Below are 24947 nucleotides of genomic sequence, written 5' to 3' on the forward strand. Positions count from 1 at the left end.
GCCGCCTCCGGCACAAGGAGCCCGGCGGCGGCGGCGGCGGCGGCGTTTACTGGGTGGACTCGCAGCAGAAACGGGTGAGTTGGGGCCCCGGAGGGGTGGTACGGCCGCGAGAGGTAGCCCCGCTCTGGGAAGACTTCTTGGAAGAGGCAGGGAGGGGCCTGGAGCCTCTGTTAAGCTAGCCCAGAGCCCCGATGTCTGCGCCCACGTCGTCGTCTGCTTTAGAGCAGTGATTCCCAAAGTGGGCGCTACCGCCCCCTGGTGGGCGCTGCAGCGATCCAGGGGGGCGGTGATGGCCACAGGTGCATTTGTTTTAACTTTTTTTGTATTACCTTTCTATTCTGAGTTCAATAAATAGTTTCATAATTTCAAACTTCAATGTTTCTAATTTACACCTTTCTTTACTATATTTTACGAAAAAGGTAGAAACATTAATACATATATCTTTCTGTTTAATTGCTATTAAAATTAAAAAAAAATTAATTTCCAGGGGGCGCTGAGTAATATTTTTTCTGGAAAGGGGGCGGTAGGCCAAATAAGTTTGGGAACCACTGCTTTAGAGGGATTGTGACACTGGAACGTGGCCCGAGGAGGACGGCCAGGAGAGCAAGGAGGGTGGAGATCCTGGCCTATAAGGGATGAGGACTGTGAGACATGGTAATTGTCTTCACAATCCCAAAGGCCAGGGAAAACCAGGCTTATCGTCAGGGGCCCCAAAGGGCAGAAGCAGGCTCTGAGTGGATGTCACAGGGAGTTAAATTTCTCTTAGAATAAGGAAGAACTTTTCATAGAGGGAACATTGTTGAACATTGAAGTGGCCTTCCTGATACAGAAGAGGTACGGGATACCAGCTCAAATGAACAGACTATTAGAAGCTGTAAACCTGAGAGTTATATGATGTGGTTGTTTTTCTTTTACTGAAAGTGGTGTACGACCGTTTATTGTAAGATTTGTATTAATTTGTAAATTAGATTTCAAGATATTTACTAAATATCTCCAATGACAAACTTTAGTAACCAGTAAGGACTGGCTGAAGATATCTTCCAAGATACTTGGAAAATGATGGGTCATTTATGGTTTTTCTCTCTGATTTCTTTTGTATTGTAGTATGTCCCAGTGAAAGGAGACCATGTGATTGGCATAGTGACGGCTAAATCTGGAGATATATTTAAAGTCGATGTTGGAGGGAGCGAGCCAGCGTCTTTGTCTTACTTGGCATTTGAAGGTGCAACTAAAAGAAACAGACCAAATGTGCAGGTAATGATAGGAAACTTTGGTTTCAAAAAAGGAAAAACATCCAAATATTCTGAAGGCTACCTGAATGTCTCCAAAGTCTGACTATTTTCCCAGTTTTATAGGATGACCTCCCAGCATCTGTGTGATCACTCTAGGCTACAAGGGTTCCTTATGTTGCTTCAGCTCTGGGACTGGAGTCACGTACTTATGTTACATTTGCTATATTGGGGGTTGTTTAATCTCTATTGAGTTGAAAGGTTTTATCTGTTCTATTGTTATCTGTTTTGTCCACATCCACTGGACAAGGAAGTAAGCCATAGGCTTAGGGAGGAAGGAGGAATACCTGGTAAGTGGTGCAAATTGCCGTATCAGCCATCCATCTTTCCTGATTGTACATCCGGGAACTGTCATCTCACAACTTCAGTCACATCACTGTTTTCCAACAGTCCCTTTTGGTTGTTTCCTCGTTTTCTACTTGGGCTTTTCAGGTAGTGACACTCTTCCTGTCCACCCAAGCCAGAAATTTGGTGGTTTCTTTGCCCCTTATCACTCACCTTTCAGGTGTCTTTTGTTGCTTAATCTTACTAATCTATTTGACTCTATCTTTAAGTCCACCCTGCATCTCCATTTTGCAAGTTCAGGCCCTAGATACCCTTGACTGGAGTTGGCTGATTTAACATCCCTGCCCGTACACTTTAACCCCTCCATCCAGGCACTTGAGAGCCTACAGCCTCTCACACTCCACTTTCTTCAAAGCCTACAGGTTTCCTTGGCATTATACTCCAAAAGTCTTCCCTTTTCCATAATTATATCTCTACACAGCTGTGCTTGAACCACACTGAACTATTTAACAGCAGGACTGAACTCACAGAGCGCTGCCCTTGTTGTTTGCTCATGCTGGTTCTCTGGATTGTTCTATCCCCTTTTCAGCCTGTGGAACACATACTCATATTTTAAGACTCGGGCCAAATACCACCACCTCTATAAAACCATTCCTGACTTGCAATCACTTTTTCTCAGAGCTGCTCTGGCACTGAACTAGATTTGGCTTTGAATGAAGTTTATTGTTTATATGTACATCCCCACTGCCCTCAAGACCAAATACTTATGAAAGGCAGAGAATGTTTGTTTATAGTTCCTATAGTCACCAACTTAACAGGTAAACAAGTTCACTCTCAATGTCTTTAGTTTCATCATTTTGAAGTTCAACTCTTGTGAAGTTTTTAAATCTTGCATGGAGAAGTGTCAATGAATTGCCATTGTTCCATTTTGCTTTGAATAACATGCATGCCAGGAGTTTCTTCTATCCATCTATCTTCTGTAATTCCCTAGAGCAGAGCTACCTAATAGCACTTTCTGTGATGATGCTAATGCTTTACTTCCACAATGATTAGTATGGTAGCCCCTAGCCACACATGCCTGTTAAACACTTGAAATATGGCTAATGCAACTAAGGAACTGAATTTTAAGTATTTAATTTTAATTAATTCAAAAGTGAGTTAAAATTACAATTTGTGGGTAGATGGCTACCACATTGGACAGTGTAGCTCTAGAGGGTATTTATATTTTGGCTTTGTGATGGCTCCCAGTCTAGGGATTTCCTGGTGGGTTAAGGGGGAGGGTACATGTGTTAATGCTGCCTTTGTTTAAGACCCAACTCCAAAGTTACTGTGAATCTTGGTATGTAGTCAGTTCTTTAGCTACAGAACTGTAGGTGGTTGGCCTTGCTGTTATGGGAAATAACGACTATAAAATGGTTACTGTTTTTAAATTATCATTGTAGGTTGGAGATCTCATTTATGGACAATTTGTGGTTGCTAATAAAGATATGGAACCAGAGATGGTTTGTATTGACAGCTGTGGACGAGCCAACGGAATGGGTGTGATTGGACAGGATGGTCTACTTTTTAAAGTGACTTTGGGCTTAATTAGAAAGTAAGTCCTAATGCTTTCTAGCTTCCTGGTCTTTTATAATTATACCTTCTTGGAAAGCCAGCTGATCTTTGGGATTTGGATTCTTTGTAACAACATCTGAATTTCCTCAGAATTAAAAAATCATTATCCATTTAAGCATACTTGTAAACTCAAGCATTTAGTCCCATCCTCTCTTAATGTAAATACATTGTATTCAGATGTACTTGGTGGTCTAGTTTCTGTGTTGATATGGAGTCTGGGCTTCCTCCTGGTTTACTATTTCTTATAGCTGATATACTCAGCCCAAATGTAAAAACTGGCCTTTCTGCCCTGGCCAGGTAGCTCAGTTGGTGAGGCGTCATCCCCTACACCAAAAGGTTGTGGATCTGATTCCTGGTCAAGACACATACCTAGGTTATAGGTTCCATTCCCAGTCGGGGTGCTTAAGGGAGGCAACTGTTTGATGTTTCTCTCTCTCCCTTTCTAAAAATCAATAAAAACATATCCTTGGCTTTGGGTTTTTAAAAATAAAACACATAAAAACTGGCCTTTCCCCCCTATGTCACTTTAATACAGATGTAATTTGTACAAAATCACCAAATTTCTCTAGTAATGGGAGCAGTGCAGGTAGGCTGATGGGATCCTTGAGCTTATGCAGACATTCACAGAAGACTTCTGCTATCTGTCCTGGTAGATTTAATAGTTTCCAGCCCCAGCAGCTCAGTTGGTTGGAGCATCATCCCGTATAGCAAAAGGTGGCTGGTTCAATCCCTGGTCAGGGTACACACTCAGATTGCGGGTTCAATCCCCACTCAGGGTGCGTGCAGGAGGCAACCAATCAATGCTTCTCTCACATTGATGTTTCTCTCCCTAAGAATCAATTCTAAAAAAAGTTCCCAGAGGCAGATTCTGTTAGGTGTTTACACCTTTACCTACCCAAAGCTGTGCCCTGTTAAAGGGTTTTATGTACTTGTAGATCCCGAAGTTCAGAGCTCTCTTGCATGACTCTGCTACTTATTCTGCAGGTTTGGAGAATTAGTTCAGGTTGTTAGAGAAGCATGTTACTAATCAAGCAGCACCCTTGTGGTTTGAAAGAGCTAACACTTCTTTCCAAGTAGTGAATTTAATACCAGGGATTAACTTATATGGTCAGGAAAGTAAGTTTAAGGTGTTCTTTCAGCACTGTAGATAATTTTTGAAAGCTATGGTCCTAAAGCCTAGAATTAAGGTGCTTTGACAGTGCAGGGGAAGAACTTTATATGTTTTTGGTAAAGTTGATGATACAGGGAGTTTGATTTCTTTGTTGAGACTAGCCCACCTGTGACCTGATATACTGATCAGTGTAAATCTTCTTAGAGCAGTGGTTCTCAACCTTGGCTGCACATTAGAATCGCCTGGGAATCTTTTTAAAATCCTGATTTCTGGGCCTCATCCTCCGGAAATTGTTTCTTTGTTACTAATGTTGTGGCCTCACCCCATAACAAAGAAACAGAATTTCCGGAGGATGAGGCCCAGAAATCAGGATTTTAAAAAGATTCCCAGGCGATTCTAATGTGCAGCCAAGGTTGAGAACCACTGTCTTAGAAGAAAAGGGGCAGTAAATGCTGTCATGTGCCTTTAATTATTTGAATGTTAGTGGGGCTTTAACTATGGAGAACTGCCTAGAAAAGGAGTCCTAAAGGAAAGTTAGGTCACACTCTACCACTTCATTAAAATTTCATTTTCTTTCCTTTTCCTCACCAGGCTGCTAGCTCCAGACTGTGAAATCCTACAGGAAGTGGGAAAACTGTACCCACTGGAAATAGTGTTTGGAATGAATGGAAGAATATGGGTGAAGGCAAAAACCATTCAGCAGACCTTAATTTTGGCAAACATTTTAGAAGCTTGTGAACATATGACAGCAGATCAAAGAAAACAAATCTCCTCCAGGTTGGCAGAAAGTTGATCTATGTGGATTTTTTTATAGTTGATCCAAGAGACTGGATTCCCTGGGGAAAAATTTTTCAGGTGGACCTCTCCCCATTAATCTTCAGAAGATAAGATACTGTCTTATGTGAGTCTTAAAATATTTTTATAAACAAGTCACTGGTTGCCACTCATGTTCTTGTGGGTGAAAAAAGTCATAAAATAGTACTATTTTTTCTTTTATAATAAAGTTTACTAAAAGTTAGTATTATGATTTACTTGGTGTTAATTTCCTTAGTTTTGCTGGAAGTAACCATTGAAATAACACTTTTCTGATAATAGTAAAACATGTTCATCAAAGAAAATGTAGAATACATAAAAAGTATGAAGCAGCGAACAAAAATCACTTGAAATCCTATTATGTAGTGGTGAGTATATAACAGCTAACAATTATCATATATTTACAAATCAAGTATTGTTCCAAGTGTTTTGTTTGGATTGACTCATTTATTCTTAGTAACTGCAAAAGACAACTTCCTAGTGCAAGAAACTGAGGCTTAACTTGGCCAACATTCTCAACCACTAATGTGAATATATGTTTTTCAAAATGGAATTATAGAATTATATTTTATATACTAGTCTGTAATATACTTTGTCCACTTCAAACATTTAAATATATTTCTTTCATGATTGCTATTAAAAATTCCATAGTTGTATAATGCTTCATTTTTGTGGTATAGGATATTTTGGATATGTCCAGCTTTTTGTTGTGTTATAAAAAACACTATGATGAGGATCTCTGAATATAAGTTCATCCAAGTCTTATTTTGCCAAGAGTCATTTCCTAGAAGCCAAACAAAAAACTACCTACCTAGGTTTTAAAGAAATTGTAGATGTTTGTGATAGAGTTGAAGAGGAAATTCTATGTTATTTGGAATTTTAAGCAAAGCCTTTTGAGGCCAAAATGAAGCCTGGCAGCTGATCCAGGTCAATGGTTCTTGGGTTAGAGACCTCCCTGAGAATATGGTAAGAGTTACAGACCTCTGAGGTCTATTCATAGAGGTCCTCCCTTTTGGATGCATAGGTTATAGAACTATGTTGATAAAGACCAAGGAACATTATGTACAGTGGGGCCTTGACTTACGAGTGTCCCGACTAACGAGTTTTTTGAGATACCAGCTCTCTCTCGGCCGATTTTTTGCATTGAATTGATAGAGTAATTTGAGTTAATGAGCTCCTTAACGAGCTTGGTCTCAGAACGAATTAAACTCGTAAGTCAAGGCCCCACTGTATTCCTAAAGATGTTTCCTAAAGACTAGGCTGCTCTTAAGTAATCAAGTTCATAGTTCCTGGGGGATTAAATTGTGAAAGGAAGGAGATAGAACCCAGAGGTAACCTTTTGGTTCTTTTGAAATATAGGTTACATTTTTTTCAGTTTGCTAGCAGTTTAGAAATAAGTTGACCGACATAAACTGGCCATAGTAACTGAAGCAACTGTATCTAAGTAGGACATGAGAAAAGGGATCACTGAGATTTGCATCATAAGAGGTTCTCTAACATGCTTGTGTGAGATGCAATGTGTTTTCTTTTTTTAAAAATATATTTTATTGATTTTTTACAGAGAGGAAGGGAGGATAGAGAGAAACATCGATGAGAGAGAAACATCGATCAGCTGCCTCCTGCACACCCCCCTATTGGGGATGTGCCCACAACCAAGGTACATGCCCTTAACCAGAATTGAACCTGAGACTATGTTTTTGCTTTTCAATTTGAACTGATAATTCAGATATATGTGCAAAATCTAGTTTGTACAAGGCTCAGAAGGATACAAAAATACTCCCACAAAGTGTCCCGTAGGAAGGCTACAGTTAGGAAGAGAGAAGCCTTCCACACCCATACTTGGCACAGGGAAGACAAGGTAGGAGCCACAGGTGGGGAAAATTGCTATGGGGGCTTAAAGAGGGTAGGTTAGGACAGGCTGATCCTGAAAAGCACATGTATAGCACATTACTGAGTTAGGGAAAATCAGCATGATCAGAGCAGGTTGGACAAAGTCATACAACTTTATGATGCCACTTTTAGTGAAAATTAAATTCTTGATGTCACAATATTTATTATTGAAGCTACCTCTAAAGAGTAGATTTTTCACAAGTAGATGTAGAAAAATAAATTAACACACCCAAAGCCATGTAGTTTAAGGGCTAATTCCTTGTTATGTAAACTTTTTACTTAGTCAAGATAAACAGGGCACTTCCTGTGAGCTAGGCACTATAGGAGATACAAAAGAGCATAAAATGTGGTCCCTGTTATTAATAACATCCTAATGAAGATCCGAGATGTCAAGTAAAGGCAATTGTGTGCCATCACCACTTTGCTCTCCTCTTTGGTCAAGGCCCCTCCAGCAACTTCACCTCCTGCAGGTGCACTCTTAGGATGTCCATCATTCCACTGAGTTCTGAAGAACATAGCCTTTTCTGGAAGAAACTCCTTTCTTCAATGCTTCAGGCCAGTTTTGAGTGTCAAAGTACGTGGATAGGATATCAAATACTGTTAGAAGGGTAAATAGAAAACACAGTGACCACACACTGGAAAAAAAGAACTAGTAAATGACTAATGAAAAGGGTGTGCTTGAATATTCAACAAACCTACTCTGTACCACACCTGGTATTAGATCCTGGGGAGACAGAGGCAAAGCTACAGGCCCTGCTTGCCCACAAGCACTGCCTACACTGAGAGATGTAGGCGTATAAATGGACAATGCTGCAACAGAGAGGAACACAATACAATGGGAACACAAAGGAAGGGTCCCGACGTGGCCTGGGACGGAGAGGAGCAGCCAAAGTGCCTGTGAACTGAATCCTGAATTCACTGTCAATGATGGGTTAAAGGCAGGGCGTTCTAGGTCAAGGCAACAATTTCAACTGTATTTAACATAGATCGGAATTAGGAAGAAAATGAAAAATAGCTTTGAGAAGCCAGAATACATGCCACAAAGTGCATGCAATAAAGTACAAGCACATCAGTCATGGGGGTAAGCTGCGTCAAGGCCATTCATACTTAGGCATGATGCAAAGAAGCACCAGATTTAATTAACACATTAAGCGTGGGCCGTGTGAGCTGTACCTTGATTGATGGCCAATATCTCTGAATGATAGTTTTTCTCATTCTGGCGTCTGACCATGTATTCCTGGATTGGCAAGCGGGCTGTCTTGACAGAGTGTTCTCGGGCCTTTTGAAATGTCACCTTCTGTAAATAACAGTTAAATATTTTTCTTTTAAAAATAATACATGAAAATATTTTCATGCATAGCAAATTATGAGAATCCCCACTTATCATTCTAATTTCATCTATAATTATAATTAATGATAAATGTATTAAAAAGAAGTAGCCTGTTATCAACCATGTCACCCCAATAAATTCAGTTTAAAAAAGTGAAAAAAGAAAAGTAACCTGCAGATAATTAAGAGTTCAGATAGCCCTAGCTGGTTTGGCTCAGTGGATAGAGTGTTGGCCTTCAGACTGAAGGGTTTCAGATTCGATTCCGGCCAAGGGCACATGCCTGGATTGCGGGCTCAATCCCCAGTAGGGGGCGTGCAGGAGGCAGCCAATCAATGATTCTTATCATTGATGTTTCTATCTATCTCCCCTTCTCCCTCTCTGAAATCAATAAATATATTAAGAAAAAAAAGTTCTGCAGATAATGAAGAGTATTTATTTGTCCCAAGTAAGGAATGGCTTGTGCAGCAACACCTCACCTATTTGGGAGTCATTTATCCATTGTCTTTCACTCACTACTACTTACAACCAGGAAGGAAATAAGTTAGAAAAGGCATATCTATGGTCAAAACTTCAAGCAGTCTAATCAATCAGAGGAGAGCATGCCTGGCCCTAACTCAGTAAGTCCCAATCTGGATATCGAGTTTTCAGCTCATAGCCAATTGGTAGTAGCAAATCAGAAGGGAGACAGGATTCAGGTCAGGTACACCAGTAGCTGCAAGAGAGCATTAGGTGGGAGAGCTAATGCTCTCCTGCTGCTATTGAGGAAGAAGGGCTCTGAAAACTGCAAAAAAGGAATCAAAAGAACTCAAGAAGTCCAATAATCTGAAGCCATGTTGGGTCTCATTTAGAGAAAAATTACTAATGTCCCTTTATTTTTATTTATTTATTTATTTATTTTAGATATATTTTTGATTTCAGAGAGGAAGGGAGAGGGAGAGAGAGAAACATCAATGATGAGAGAGAATCATTGATTGGCTGCCTCCTGCACGCCCCCCACTGGGGATCAAGCCCACAACCTGGGCATATGCCCTGACCGGGAATCGAACCGGTGACCTCTTGGTTCCTAGGTCGACGCTCTACCACTGAGCTACACCCGGCTTGGCTATTAATGTCCCTTTAAAAATGTCCCTTCCCTAGCCGGTTTGACTCAGTGGATAGAACATTGGCCTGTGGACTGAAGGGTCCCTGGTTTGATTCCGGTCAAGGGTACATGCTCAGATTGCGGGCTTGATCCCCAGTGTGGGGCATGCAGGAGGCAGCCAATCAATGATTCTCACTCATCATTGATGTTTCTATCCCTCCCTCCCTCTCCCTACCTCTCTGAAATAAAAGTACATTTTAAAAAACAAAAAGGTGTATATAAAAAAATGTCCCTGAACCATGAACTGAAGTTTATATTTGCTACCTTATAAGAAGCTGGAAAGGTACCTTTTTGCAATTCCAGGGTTCAAGGGAAAGATTTAGATTACTGGGATAATAAACATACTCAAGTCTGGAAGGGACCTCAAGAGTTAACTATTCTCCTCCAACCACATTGATTGGTTGCCACTTTGCACATGCCCCAACCGAACCAGGACCAGAGATCGAGTCTGCAACTAAGGTATGTGCCTTTGACTGGAATCGAACCCATGACCCTTCAGTCTGCAAGCCAACCACTGAGCAAAATCAGCTAGGGCAGGAAATTCTTGATATTGAGCCAGTTTTCTGTTGTTTTTTTCTGAGACTTCCACTCATTTGTCTAGTTCTACCCTCCCAGGGCCACAGCAAGCAAGTAAAATGGCCCTTCCACAAGGCAGTCATTCAGATACTTCAAGTAGGATCATGCCACTATGAATCCTCTAGTCTCCAGATTCATAGTCTCAGTTCTGTCAACTTCCTTGACTATGACTTAGTTTTGAGTCCCTTCGTCATTCAGGTCAACCTCTCCTGAACTTGTGTTAGCTTATTAATGTCCTTTCATTGACGGTCCCATAATTGGGCACCTAAGTATGGTCTAACCAACTGGAACAGCATGAAGCAGGCCTAGCACCTTCTTTGTTCTGATACCTGGACTACACGCCTCTCAGACTCACATAAGACACAGTTCCAATAGAGAACTTCCAAAAATGTTTTAAGTAATGTGATTCGGATGGAATAAGGGTACAGCTATTCAAAGGACTTCTTTGAAGGACAACACTCCTTGTATATATGAGCTATGATTGCTTTTTTTTTTTTTGAAAGTCTATTCCTTTTTAATCACTTTGAACTAGAGTATAGAATTAAAAGTTAGCAGGAGACTTGGATGCTGCCCTGGAGGAGACTACTGTCTAGTGTTTGTTCTCTGAACATTTAAAGATAAAATGAATCCTCTCGAAGAGACATTTTTCTTAGCATTTTTCTAAGAAGCCAAATTCCAGCAACAACCAAAAAGTTCCGTTCATCTGACAAATCTCTGTGCCACTTATTTTTCAGTTTAAATGTTGGTGGAGAAAGAAGGTAAGATGCTGTGTCAAAACTACATCTATAGCTCATACTCACTGATCCTTAGACTTTGCTGCCTCCAAAAAGGGGCTGTCACTCTGCTGTGGGAGACAGCATTTAACTGTTGTCTTTTAATCTCCTTTAAACTAAAACAGCCCCCCCCCCACTCCAACTATTTTAGTTTTTATTATTACACTGGCTTTTTTGAAAGTCTGGCCCAGTTCTCTTGCATAATGTCTCACATTCTAGATCTGTTTCCTCACGATTAAATTAAATTTAAACATTTTCTAGTAGGAATACTTTTCAGGTGAGATTCCATCTTATCAGGAGGTACCTAATGTCACTATTGGTAATTCTAATTTTGATCACTTGGTTAAGATGGTGACCTCCATGTCATTTCATTGCAATGGTACATTGCAATTTGTGGGGTGATACTTTGAGACCATGTGAGTAGTCAGTTTCCCCCAACCTTTTGTTCAATCAATCCCTGAATCAACGATTGCCCTAGCAGTGACAAAATACTGATTTCTGAATTCTAAGCATTTCTCATTCTTAGCTGGCATTCTTAAGAGTCCCCCTGCCATTTTTTAAAAAAATATATTTTATTGATTTTTTACAGATAGGAAGGGAGAGGGATAGAGAGTTAGAAACATCGATGAGAGAGAAACATCGATCAGCTGCCTCCTGCACACTCCCCACTGGGGATGTGCCTGCAACCAAGGTACATGCCCTTGACCGGAATCGAACCTGGGACCCTTGAGTCCGCAGGCTGACGCTCTAACCACTGAGCCAAACCGGTTAGGGCCCCCTGCCATTTTTTTAGATTATCACTATGAAGTCAGAGAACAATGACTATTTTAGAATAAATGCAATTCAGTTAAATATCATCTTGTTAAATATGTGTGCATCTTATACATATATGAAAAAATATATAAAATATGCTCATGTGAAAAACATATATATATATATGCAGATATCAAACAGATACTTGTGTGATCATAGACTATCAAGGGATACACAAGAAAACTGGTTTTCTCAAATGTGGACACTGGGGGACAAGGATTGGAGGGAGACTTATTCTCCTTTTTATACATTTTAACTATTACATCATTCTTTATTATCTATGCAATGCTAATTAGAAAAATAAACAAAATTATCAAAAAATATTTATATACTAGAAACACACTGAAAAACTCCAATTATGCCAATACAATTCCAATTCAACAAAAGAAATCTGGACAAGTACTATTGAGGTTGAGCTTATAAGACTTATGTCAGCAGGGAAGATGGGCTAAGAAGGAGCAAACTACTCTTTCACCAAGAACATACAGCTAGTAAGAATGCTGAGGCAATACTTCCTTGGTCAAGATCAGAGCTATTCTTACAGAAATGAAGAGAGGAGAGGAGAGGAGTTCCACAGTGGCTACTGATGTAATTACCAAACGTTCCCATCCTGGGTTCTGTCAGGAAAGCACTGCTTACATTGCTGAGGAGGAGAGAGTGAATTTCACACGAGGAAGGGCCAACTCAGGCAGAATAGGCTCCTTCTTCTTCTTTTAAAAAAATATATATTTTATTGATTTTTTACAGAGGAAGGGAGAGAGATAGAGAGTTAGAAACATTGATGAGAGAGAAACATCTATCAGCTGCCTCCTGCACACCTCCTACTGGGGATGTGCCCACAACCAAGGTACATGCCCTTGACCGGAATCGAACCTGGGACCTTTCAGTCCACAGGCCAATGCTCTATCCACTGAGCCAAACCATTTAGGGCTCCTTCTTCTTATTCCCTTAGTGTTTCTAGGCCTTTTGGGTAAGATTATTACAGGGTAGGTGCCTCTACAAGTAAGGACCATTTTTCAGAATACAGTTTTTCAGCCAAAAAATGTACACTTACCTTCTGAATGCTTTCGTCCACAAGTCCACCAAGGATGTAAACTGTGTTTAGATCAACATCTTCAAGAGCTAGTGAAGAAATGAAGGCTAATGAGATCAAATCTTTATAATTTCTAAATCCAAAGAAAGTAAAAGGAAAGAATGATGAAAGTAGGAATTTCATGAAATAGAAAACAAAGATAGATTTTCTAATCCTCTGGAAAAACAATTAAATAGATAAACCGCCCTAACCGGTTTGGCTCAGCAGATAGAGCATCGGCCTGCGGACTGAAGGGTCCCAGGTTCGATTCTGGTCAAGGGCATGTACCTGGGTTGCGGGCACATCCCCAGTGGGGGGCGTGCAGGAGGCAGCTGATCGATGTTTCTAACTCTGTATCCCTCTCCCTCTCCCTTCCTCTCTGTAAAAAATCAATAAAATGTATTTAAAAAATAAATAAATAAATAGATAGATAAACCTTTGGCATATCTTATCAAGGTAAAAAGGTAGTAGACTCAAATCAACATTAGGATTCAGGAAGGAGACAAAATTAAAATTACAAAGGAATGTGAAATAAAGAATATGAAGATCAACTTAATATCAATAAACTTGAAAATTATGTGACATAGATGATTTTCTAAAATAGATGATATATATCTAATTGATCCAAAAGGGTCAATGGAGGGAGCTGACCAGGGAAACTAGCTCGATACAATGCTACATGATCTGTGCAGTCAAGAACATACCATGTTCTGAGTCAGGAGTCAGGTACACAAGGGTTTCCAGGGGGAATACACTAAAGCAGTCATCTTCTGTTACGTCTAGCTGAAAAATACGAATAATCCAATGTACTGTGAACTAGGTTAAGACATAGCCCACGGTGCAGCAAGGGGCTCTATGTCTGACAACCTGTTCTTAGAAAGGGCTCAGCTGGGGAGGGGACGTAGAAAGGCACAGACATGCAACCCTACGAAATGAGGCAGAAAGTATATGGGGCCCTAAGAGACATACAGGGAGCATACCTCAGGACTACGGATGAGGGAGGGACACCCCCAGAGACAACCTTGTAGCGAAGGGAATGCTGGAACTGGGTTTCTGAAAAGAGGTGAGACTGACACAACAGGAAGAAGGACTCAAAGTGGAGGGAATCATACTAAGAAAGGCATGGGCAAGGGATTACATGGCCCTGAGATTGGGTCTCTTTGGTTCACATGCAGGAATCAACAAACATGTACAGAAGAAAGTAAGGCTGGAAATGGCTGCACTACGGGAGGGACTGTTAAGACAGTAACAGCAACCATGACTGATTGTGCAGCACTGCATGGGGCACTCTTCACACTCATCGCCTCCATGGACCTCCCTGGGAAAGGCCACACTGCCCAGTCTCAGCTACACAAGGGCATGTTTAGTGGCATTTCTTAGGAACTGATCTGGATTCTTGCCTGTATGTCAATCACTACACGTATGAGATCCCATTGAAAGTTGAAAAGCAACTTGGTATTCCCTAAAACTCATCTTAAATCCATATTACTTCCATAAGGATTCTTTCTCTTCCTCCAAAACTGTTTCCTAATTCTGCATCGCCGAGAACAAGAAAGGACTCATGGCATTTCCCCAAAACATCCCTGGAGTACACAGTCTACATACATTATAGAGGACACAAAATACAGTCCTATATACTTTTTGCCAACATGGTGGAATGAAGAAAAAATTTAAATATAAGAACTGATAAGTGGTTCTTAAATTTTAAAAAAGTTTTTTAGATTGTAATAATGAAAACACAATTTCTCAAAACATGAAAAAGTAAAAAAATTACCCCACAACCTATTTATAGATGACAATTCAAATAATATGCAAAATGAGGCTTACCAGGTAACTAGAAAAGCCATCATTCATCCTCAAACACTCTTCATACAGGGGACTGTCTGTTGTGAATCCAGTGAGGCAGATCCAAAATGGCCTGTCAGCTTTCTTATTCGAACCATACAACCTTCGGATCTGTCCAGCCAGCCTGCTTAGTTCCTTCAAAGAAGTAAGAACAACTTAGGGTGGACACATGCCCTCTTTTTCTAAATTCATTGTCAATAAATGGTTACTCAGTAAGTTCACTGAGTGCTACTCTGGAAAATCTCATGAACTAGAATGACCCCCTTCACTCCGGAAGTGAGTACATGCATGTGTGAGTACGCATTACACCCCTGGTATCACCTTATAGATGACAACTGAGGTGATGATACTAGCCAAGAAACAGTGAGTTAATGGGAAAACTGAGACCGCCCCCTCCTTCAGGACCTGTCGTTACATATCTAATATGATATATGAAATTGTTCTTTTAGCTTTTATCTAAAATCTTACCATGTGATGTTTACTATTTATTAAAGAGAGGTTAGATTACTATGCAGACATTTTTATACTCCATCAAACAAACTTGGCACCTTCTCCCTTACTCTAGGAGATGTAAAGGATTGGGAGTTTTAACTTTCCATCCTGATTCAGAAGACCTCACAATCTGGCCTGCTTTTGTTCATAGCGGAGAAAAGGCTTTGAGTTTGATTTAATCTGGTATCTCAATAGAAACAGTAGAAAATCCTTGGTTGACCTTTTCAGAGGGCTGTAGTTAGAGATTCCTACAAATCTTCAGTTTTCCTAATATCTCAGAAAAACAGGCAAACCCTAGCATATCTATACTAATAAAAGGGTAATATGCTAATTAGACCGGGAGACCTTCTGGACATCCTCCCAGACAAAGCCATGGTGGCAGGGCCGAGGCAGAGGCGGTTAAGGGCGATCAGGCCAGGAGGGGAGGGCAGTTAGGGGCAATCAGGCTGGCAGGGGGGTCCAGTTGGGGGTGAGATGTATCTACCCTAAAGTGAAGTGTAAATGATTAATAAAGTTAAAAGTGTAGTGTAATAATTTCCAGGAGCATTTCTATTTTAAAATAACTGAAAATGTTAACATGGAATAATTATCTATACTAATAAAAGGGTAATATGCTAATTAGACCAGGAGACTTTCCGGGAGACCTTCCGGACATCCTTCCGGACAAAGCCATGGTGGCGGGGCCAAGGCAGAGGCAGTTAAGGGAGATCCAGCCAGGAGGGGAGGGCAGTGGGGGGTGATCAGGCTGGCGGGGGGGCAGTTGGGGGTGAGCAGGCCGGCAGGGGGGGTCAGTTGAGGTGAGCAGGCCGGCAAGGGGGGGCAGTTGAGGTGAGCAGGCCGGCAGGCAGAGTGGTTAGGGGCAATCAAACAGGCAGGCAGGTGAGCGGTTAGGAGCCAGCGGTCCCGGATTGCGAGAGGGATGGCCGACTTCTGGTTTAGGCCCGATCCCACCAGCAGTCAGACATCCCCTGAGGGGTCCCAGATTGGAGAGGGTGCAGGCCGGGCTGAGGGACCACCGACCCCCTGCCCTACCACTAGTACTAATACAACAGGGGTATTAGAAAATAGAAAAATTTGTTTTGTAGGTTAAGGCCTAAAATTAAGGCCCAATAAGGTTTGCTGCCTTGACATCTAATGAAATTGGGTGAGCCTTGAATGGCCCAACTGCAAGTTCCTCTTCCAAATCTGCTCCCACGGATAAGGTCCCATAGCTACCAATCCTTTTTATCTAAGGGACGAGGTGTAGTTCCTGATTATCCCTGATCAGTGGGTTTAATTCCCTGCCAGCCCACAGAATTATTCCAACAATCAATCCCATCTTCCTGCAGGAAGCAGGGGCACCCACCCTCTTGATACTACAGAGCCTGCCCCCACAGTGCCCGGCTGTTCATTCTGTTCCCATGTGGCCCTGCATGGCATGCAATGCCATCCTCCCCCAAGGCTGAGTATATCTATATATATAAAAGCCTAAGCGACTGTTACAACCAAACGACCGAAATGACTGGAACGACTGGTTGTTATGATGTGCACTGACCACCAGAGGGAAGACGCTCAACGCAGGAGCTGCTCCCTGGTGGTCAGTGCATTCCCACAGCCAACCTCCCCCTGCTGGCCAACCTCCCGCGGGTGGTGGCGGCAGACGCGGCCCCTTTCACAGGAGGGCCTTGGGGCTGGTTTCATCCCTCCCTCCCCTCAACTGGCCTGCCACCACCCACCATGGTGGCAGCACAGCAAGTGAGGGAAGGAGGGGGGGAGAGGTGTGAACCTCACAGTGGCGGAGCGCCAACGGGGGCGTTGGTGTCCGTTCCTTCTGCACCTAGCCCGTCGCTTCTTCTCCCAACCCCGCTGGAGCCTTTGGGCCCCAATTGGCCTGGCTCCGATCGGCCCTGATTGCCAGCCAGGCCTAGGGACCCCACCCGTGCACGAATTTCGTACACTGGGCCTCTAGTGTGACTAATAAACTGCGCTTCATCTTATCTGTTCAGTGTTGAGTGCCATGTGTTCAGCCATCCCCAGAACACCAGAACCTGTAGGGTGAATGGGAGATCACTAAAACACATACATTGCAGGAAGACATGCTACCAGGTTATCTCCACACAACACAGAACCAGGCAAATATCCCTCTCCCCAGCAGAAGGCCAAAGATTTCATCTCTGGAGAACTGAAACTGAAAGGCTGTAACTAGACTGGGGACACTGAACACAGAGGCAAAGGGTTGATCAGGAATTTGGAAACTAGTGGATGTTCTACCTTCTTAGACATGTGGTGGGTCATACTTAAATCGATACAGAGTCTTGGTCCTGAGTGTTTGGCTTCCAAAAGTTTCTCCTTGGTTAAGGATCTCAGAAAACGTTTGCTGTGCTGGGGGTAGATGCCTAGAGTGGAAATAGCAGAAAAAATATATAAGTGGGAAAACAGAGGAATAATATTCAGTAAGAAACAAATCTCCCCAGCTAGATGAGTACTATTTGCACGGGAAGAGAAACTAGAAACTTGAAGTTTGTGCCAGGTATTCATTCATCAGGCAGTTGAGGTATAGCAGAGAGGTGATGACTGTGGGCTCTGGAGCACTCTGCTGGGTCTAAATCTAAGTTCAGTTTGTTCATTTATTTCTCGTATCAGCTTAAGCATGTTATTTAATTTCTCTGAGCCTCAGTATTTTCACCTACAAAATGGGGATAATAAAAGACCTACCCTTTAGGGTAGTCAAGGTAAAATTCTTAGCACTGAACCTAGCACATAGCTGTTGGTACCATTCCTTCTACTTCTGAGCTTATACACACATATGTACGCTATATAGTTTACATCTGAAAGGCAGACTTCAATTTTGTTTTCTTTGATACTTTGATTTCCAACAAAATAGGACTATGGGTCTCACCTCCCAGATGTTTGTTTTTACTTAAAAACAGTATTAGTATTCTTCTAGGAACATACAGATACCAATTTGCTAACAAATAAATATAATTATACCAACAACCTGATTAATTGTTACCTGAATTTTCTGTACGATTGGCTTTTCTTCTTTCTTTTTCTTGCTTTCTTTTGCTCTTCTTTGCTGCAACTATCTTTTCCCAGTGTCTCTGTTTTCTTTGGACATTTTTCTTAGGTTATCCAGAAAACAAAATTGTTTGAAAACTTCATAAGCACCAAAAAGGAAAATGAATATTAGAAACAGTTACTTATTTTTTTAAAATTTAGATATAAAGTTAGGAGAGAAAAAGGATGGTAGATTTAACAACAGAGATGGACTAGATTGTGTTTAGAGAAAGCAGAGCCCCAGAAAGACATGTGACCTGTCAGGCCCAAAGAAGAGTTTGGATGTTCTGACCCTTCTGAGGTGTATCAAACATACCTCTTGATCTGAAGCCTTAAACCGGTTAGCAGGGAATTCAACCCTTGGGATACACCAAACTCACTCCCAGTCTTCTTGCTACCAGTGTCTACCCATAGAATAAGGGTCTCTGGGACATTCCATCATCTCACAGCCCATGGCCACCCACTGCACTCACTGAGCACCAGGTGGCACTGTCCGTGGGCAGGGTCTCCCTCTCCTGAGGCTCACATTCCACACCCATCTGTAGAAGCTGGAAGCTTTCAGAGATGCCATCTTCGCCTGTGTCCTCTGGGATGACTTCCTGCTCCTGCAGCACGTGTGACTCTGTTTTCTGAGCACTCCCTTCCGATTTCCAGTCCATGTGCTTAGCCCTCTGTCCTTTCACCCAGATTGGAAAAGGCACAATTATGTGAGACATTACATTATTGCACTTACAGAGGTATTCCCCTACATCCAAGGGACAGACAGCGTTATTGTGTTACTGAAGGAGAAGTGTGTAAAATATTAACATGGGTTTATTGAAAAGTACGTGTGTCTTCCAGAGAAATGAGTCAGCACCGAAACGCTTCAGTAGTAAGGGAGCCAAATCCACTTCTCAGAACACAAGCACAATCCTGACACCTCCCAGCAACCGGTGACTCACTGCTGCGGTGACACAGAAAACCAAGTTATTTATCGTGTTCTTTGAAATCCACTCATGAGTTGAGGGTGGGACAGAGATGGCAAAAGCCACCTCCCCTCAGTTTCAGTTTATTTTCAAAACCATTCCTTTATGATGAAAAGCAAGTATTTATTGAGTACCTACTATATGCAAAGTCCTGGACATCCTTGGAGGATGAAGAGTGAGCCAAAAAATATGGCAAAGAGTGGCCCCAAACCAACCAAGGATCCATCTAGGTTGCTGCTGGTGATCTATCAAAATTTGTTTTTCCAAATTACGTATTCATTCCCTCATCTCAGTTCAGTATCATTGCAGCAGAAAGCCACAGTCACCAGTGAGAATGTTTAATATCCCTCGAAGTGCTAAGGCAGAAAAATATAGAGAACCACTCTAATAGCACTCCTAATGAATGTCACAGTTTCAAAGTGGTATTCACTATCCCTAAGATGAGTAAAAATGCTCTAGTCTACAGTTGTCACAAAGAATGGTATGACCCTTGCTCGTGGCGGCTCCTGCGTCCATGTGCTACCACCAACTTAGAAAAAGTGTTACTTTTGAACAAGTAAATCTATGTAACATGACCCACATGGTAAAAAGATTTTTATGATAAAAGTCATGATCCTCATTCTGACCCTTTCCACCTCTAGAGGCAACTCTTGTTAACCAGGCATTTTTAGTTCTGGTGATTAGCCCCTTAACCTGAAATCACATGCTTACACCATTACTTCTTGATTCATCAACTCTGAATTTTATCAATTCCCTATGAAACACTAGAATTCAAATACTGAAATTAACCCCTTTTGCCCTGGCCAGTGTGGCTGTTTGTTGGAGCATTGTCCTTTGCACCAAAGGGTTTGGGTTCAATTCCTGGTCAGGGCACATACTCAGGTTTCGAGTTTGATCCCCAGTTGGGGCACGTACGGGAGGCAACCGATAGCTGTGTGTCTGTCTCTCTCCCTCTCCCTTCCTCTCTCTCTGAAGTCAATAGAAACATATCCTTGGGTGAGGATTTAAAAACAAAATTAACCCCATTTTATTTTTTGTTTCTGTTAGTTTTCTTAATCTTAAATTTTTTGAGCCATAATTTATTTACAGTAGAGAGATTTTTAAGATTTGAAACTTATGTTCATTTTCTTGCCTAGGCTAGAGTTTACTTTTGCTTAAAACTCTGTTCTTTAATAGTCAGTACACAGTTTAGTATATGTATATATACCATTGACTGTGTCACTATGAGTTTATGGCATACAAAAAATGTAATAGTGTACATAATAATCTAGAGAAATTAGGAAAATACCAAGTTATTCTTAAACATTTCAGAAGCACTGTACTGTTCACATAGGAATAGTGATGTTAGTTATAAATATCTTTTTTAACAAAAGATATCCAGCCCTAGCTGGTTTGGCTCAGTGGATAGAGCGTTGGCCTGCAGACTGAAGGGTCCCGGGTTCGATTCTGGTCAAGGGCACATGCTAGGGTTGTGGACTAGATCCCCATTAGGGAGTGTGCAGGAGGCAGCCAATCAATGATTCTCTCTCATCATTGATGTTTCTATCTCTCCCTCTCTGAAATCAATAAAAAAAAATTTTTTTTAAAAGATACCTAGCTCCCTCCAGATGACTGAACAAACTTTGTATGCCACCATCAGTGTCATCTGCATTTTTCTGCACTTAGGCATTCAAAAAAGAACAAACGAAAACTTTAAAATAAACTGGTCCAACACCTAACAACCTGAAAACAAATTTGTTAAATGAATGCTAGTTTGTTAACAGCCATGTGATCTCTTCCTCCTCTGAACTCCACAGTATTTTGCATTCTTATCTGTGTTTGTCTATTCATTTAGTCAGTAAATATTCATTGGCCCTAGCTGGTTTGGCTCAGTAGATAGAGTGTCAGCCTTCGGACTGAAGGATCCCGGGTTCAATTCTGGTCAAGAGCACATACCTAGCTTGCGGGCTCAATCTTCCTCCCCCTTCCTCTCCTAAATCAACAAAAATATATTTAAAAGAGACCCACCTCAGAACAAAAGACTCACACAGGATGAGAGTAAAGGGATGGTAAAAATTTAAAATAAATAAATCAATATTCATTGAGCTCCTCCTCTGTGTCAGGACCTTTTGGGGAATGACTGGGAGGCAATGAATGTCCTCACTGGAGAAGTCTTCTTGAGGAGAAAACAGAGATAGGGGTGAAGTAGCGGGAGGGGCTGCAGTTTTCCATTGCTGTTTTAAAAATTGGAAGGTTAATGCTCATCATTTTTTTTTAGGTTCTTTATAGATTTATTTATTTTTTAAATATATTTTATTGATTTTTTTACAGAGAGGAAGGAAGAGGGATAGAGAGTTAGAAACATCGATCAGCTGCCTCCTGCACACCCCCTACTGGGGATGTGCCCGCAACCAAGGTACGTGCCCTTGACCGGAATCGAACCTGGGACCCTTGAGTCTGCAGGCCGACTCTCTATCCACTGAGCCAAACCGGTTACGGCTAGATTTATTTTTTTACTATGGTTTTCTGTTAGTTTGCATATATTGAATGATCAATAAATTAAAGCATTAAAGGGACAGGGTAAAGCTAATCAGCATAGAATTGGCCTAAAAACTATAATTATGAAATATAGAGGAATTACTTAACATATTTTTTCCAAACATTTTTAAAATAAGCTGTTAATCAGAAGTTATGAATGCTCATCTTTTTTCTCCTACCAAACTGAATTCTTTTTCAGAAGGAACCATGTAACTACATCTACCTAAACAATGAACAGTTTGAAAGATCTTTGAACAGCAATGTTTAAATAAATATTCGCTGAATAAACAGAGTTTTACTACCCCTGCCTCCATTTCCTTCTTCTGAACAGTTCAAAAAATCTTTGAACAGCAATGTTTAAATAAACACTCGCTGAATAAACAGAGTTTGTTTTTTTTTAATATATTTTATTGATTTTTTAATTCCTACCCCCACTCTTTGTATCTCTGACCTCTCTGAATTCCTATAGTCCCTGGGAATGCTTTTCAGACCAGGAACGTGGGAGATAGTGATCTTGAAAATCAAATGAAGGCAATTCCAACCGCTACCAGAAGAGTCTGTAACACAGCAGGTTGGGCATTCCTGAGGACAGGGACCACATCTTGTTCATCTTTGTATCTTCACTAGCTATCACAGGCTTGCCGCAGAACGGAAGCTCAGTGAATAGTGAGTCGAAGCTTACCACCTAGTGATCCTTAGGGCATCACGGAAGCACAGATCTATCAATTCATGTGAGACGTTATGCCCACATTTAGCATTTCATTTCTTCATTAAAAAAAAAAATGTTTTCTGAGCCTCATTACGGGTCCAGTGCTGGGTACTGAGGTTACTCAGTTAATTACTCATTTAACAAACAGTTAAGCACTTGACTTCATAGCACTTGCTGAGGATTCGGGGTTGATACTCACTCTGTCTTCGTGGGGCTGCAATGATCTGACTCAGCCTTGTATGACAGCTGGTCTGCCTGTTTCCCCACCAGATTACAAACACTTGCAGAGAAGAGAGGATGAAGAATTCACGGGCACACTCCCAGCACTCAATACGGAGCCTTGCAAAATAAAAGCATCCTATGGGATTGATAATCATCACTCTTCTGCTCAGCACCACTCTGGACCTCCATTTCACTTACGGTAAACAGCCAAAATCTTTACAATGGCCTGTACTGATCATTAAGGTCTACCGCCCCCGTCTACTGTCCCCTGCCACCTAATCTACTTGCCGATCCTCAAACATACCAAGGATACGCTCACCCCAGGGCCTTTGCCCTTGCTGTTCTCTCTACCTCCAATATTCTTCCTCTAGTCGAGGTAATTATGTAACTACATTTCTCACTTCATTCAGATTGTCACTATCCAACGTGGCATATATTTTACTTAGTTTTTGTGGGAGCGTCCCCATTCTTACAACGTAACCAAGCGTTCTGCTTGCTTTGTTCACTATTGTATCCTTATGCGTAGAAAGGGGCTTGGTACATAGTAGATGCTCAATGAATACTCGCTAGCTGAATTAATGCATCCACTTTCTCAATAGCCAGCTTCCCTGTGTGAAGCATCCTCAGTCCTGGCCTGCCCCCCCCCCAACCCCCCATCTCCGAGTTTTCTAACTCAAGTCCCACCTGATGAGCATATCCCTGGGCACTTAGTGAAGGACCAACCTCTGCTGGCATGCTCCTCTCATTTTCTCAATCTAAATTTTAGTCCACGGAAGCTGCTCCCCGCCTCTGGCATCTTTAGACCCCAGGCCCAAAGGTACCCCGCCTGGCCCATAGGCTGCGAGAGCGAGGGGAGGCAGGAAGGGAAGGCACCAAGGTGCGGGACACCAGGCCACACACCTGTTAAACGCTGTTTCCCCGGCGTCTTCCCTGTCCGCAAACGCGGCAGCACTCAGGGGCCAGACCCCCAGGCCCCCAGAACCCCAGGCCCTACCCGCCCCGCCACCAGCCCGGGCGTACCTGATCCCAGCACCTCACGCAGCCGCAGGGCACGTCAGGCCCCGCCTCCTGGCCCACTTCCGGTCCCTGCCCCTTTCCGAACGGCATTCTGGGAGTTGTAGTTTTCGGCCTCGGTGTTCAAGGGCGTGAGCGGAGGTTTGGGCTTCCTAGCCTCACCCAGGCACTAGGGAGCTCGGTCGCGCCTCTCTGAGCCTGTTTCCCCGACTGATACACGGGATTACAATCCCAGCTGCTTGCAGACCGACAGGGCTGCTGCAGGTGATCAGGCGCTTTAATGGCTATCAAAGACTGGACATTGTGAAACAGGGCTGAAACCAGACTTAAACCACCTCTCATCTCGCCAGCCTAGGGGCTTTGCCCGTCTCTGAGCTTCCCCACAACCAGCAAGGCCCAGGAGCTGACACAGCCCTTCCCTGAGCACACATTCCCCTTCATCGGTGCTTGTCTGTCCAGGCTCACAAGAGAGATATCCGGGCCGGAGCACATAAGGAGTCAGTGGGGAAACTGAGGCTCAGAGGTCTGAAGTGACTTGCCCAACCCTTGTCCTGATAAAAGCTATCAGCCATTCTTTTCTTTATTCCTGCAGTCCTAGGGGTCTCACCCTTTCAGAGAGACCCTACCATGAATGAGCTTGAAATGTCTCCCACCCAAGAAACCACAGCCCTGTTTGGATTCCTTCTTTGGTGCTACCGCTCTAGACTTTTATTTCCTCAGCAACTTTCACCCCATCCCCAAGCCATGCTCCAATTCAGCCTTTATCTGGGACTGGAGCAATTTTTAAATGCTGACTAAACATCCCTCCCTCCCCCAAAAAAGGCTTTTTCTAAAACCTAACTCTAATGTCTCTTCTCTACCTAGAAGCTGGACCTAGCTTCCCACTTAGCAGGGCTTGCAAAGTGGCTCAAATGGTCTTCAGTGCCTCCCACCACATCGACGCCTTGCACTCAGCCATACTGAATACCTTTTGCCCCTCTCTGCCACTGCTCTTGTGTCTCTTTACTTTTGAATGAGTTCGTGGCTACTTCCCCACAGCAAAGGCCTCCTAGCTGGTTTCACTGCCTGCTCCCCCAGCCATCCATTTGCAGACCCCTCAGTGGCTTTCTATCATACTTCGATGTAAAATCTGACCTTCCCAAGGCCTTGCACAGCCTGGTTCCTGGCTGCCCCTCCAACCTCATCTGTCACTCTTACTCCAGCTTGATGTGTTCCAGTCACACACGTCGTCTTCTTCTTCTTCTTCTTCTTCTTCTTCTTCTTCTTCTTCTTTTTAAATTGATTTCAGAGAAGGGAGAGGAAGAGATAGAAACATCAATAATGAGAGAGAATCATTGATTGGCTACCTCCTGCACGCCTCCTATTGGGGATCGAGCTGCTGCAATCCGGGCATGGCCCTGACTGGGAATTGAACCGGGATCTCCTGGTTTATAGGTCGAT

At 42.4% G+C, this 24947-nt stretch overlaps 2 protein-coding genes across 16 annotated transcripts; one reads left to right on the top strand and one right to left on the bottom strand.

Annotated features, from left to right (window-relative positions):
* Positions 1 to 2: 2 nt before the first annotated feature.
* Positions 3 to 5768, top strand: EXOSC3 (exosome component 3; the record flags this gene model as incomplete). Its single annotated transcript, XM_005884021.2, has 5 exons — positions 3 to 74; positions 1105 to 1254; positions 3017 to 3168; positions 4891 to 5076; positions 5395 to 5768. Coding segments are annotated over 5 exons (588 nt in total), but the record flags the coding sequence as incomplete, so codon positions are not given.
* A 1477-nt stretch (positions 5769 to 7245) lies between these two features.
* On the bottom strand, positions 7246 to 23574 carry TRMT10B (tRNA methyltransferase 10B). Of its 15 annotated transcripts, none has more exons than XM_014531515.1 (12): positions 23514 to 23574; positions 22471 to 22610; positions 21053 to 21197; positions 18888 to 19023; positions 18554 to 18756; positions 18037 to 18145; positions 17295 to 17419; positions 14535 to 14687; positions 13412 to 13490; positions 12690 to 12757; positions 8176 to 8299; positions 7246 to 7599 (listed from the first exon to the last, which is right to left on the bottom strand). In XM_014531515.1, exons 5-12 carry the CDS (start codon positions 18737 to 18739, stop codon positions 7493 to 7495), a joined length of 951 nt encoding a protein of 316 aa, XP_014387001.1. In that variant the 5' UTR covers positions 18740 to 18756; positions 18888 to 19023; positions 21053 to 21197; positions 22471 to 22610; positions 23514 to 23574; the 3' UTR covers positions 7246 to 7492. The 15 variants fall into 15 exon arrangements, with proteins under 15 accessions (XP_014387001.1, XP_014387002.1, XP_014386998.1 ...); XM_014531516.1 differs by having other exon boundaries at positions 18554 to 18751; positions 21053 to 21200; XM_014531512.1 differs by having other exon boundaries at positions 21053 to 21200.
* Positions 23575 to 24947: the final 1373 nt, after the last annotated feature.

This window comes from Myotis brandtii, unplaced genomic scaffold (genome assembly GCF_000412655.1).
Source record: "Myotis brandtii unplaced genomic scaffold, ASM41265v1 scaffold806, whole genome shotgun sequence".
Lineage (NCBI taxonomy): Eukaryota > Metazoa > Chordata > Mammalia > Chiroptera > Vespertilionidae > Myotis > Myotis brandtii.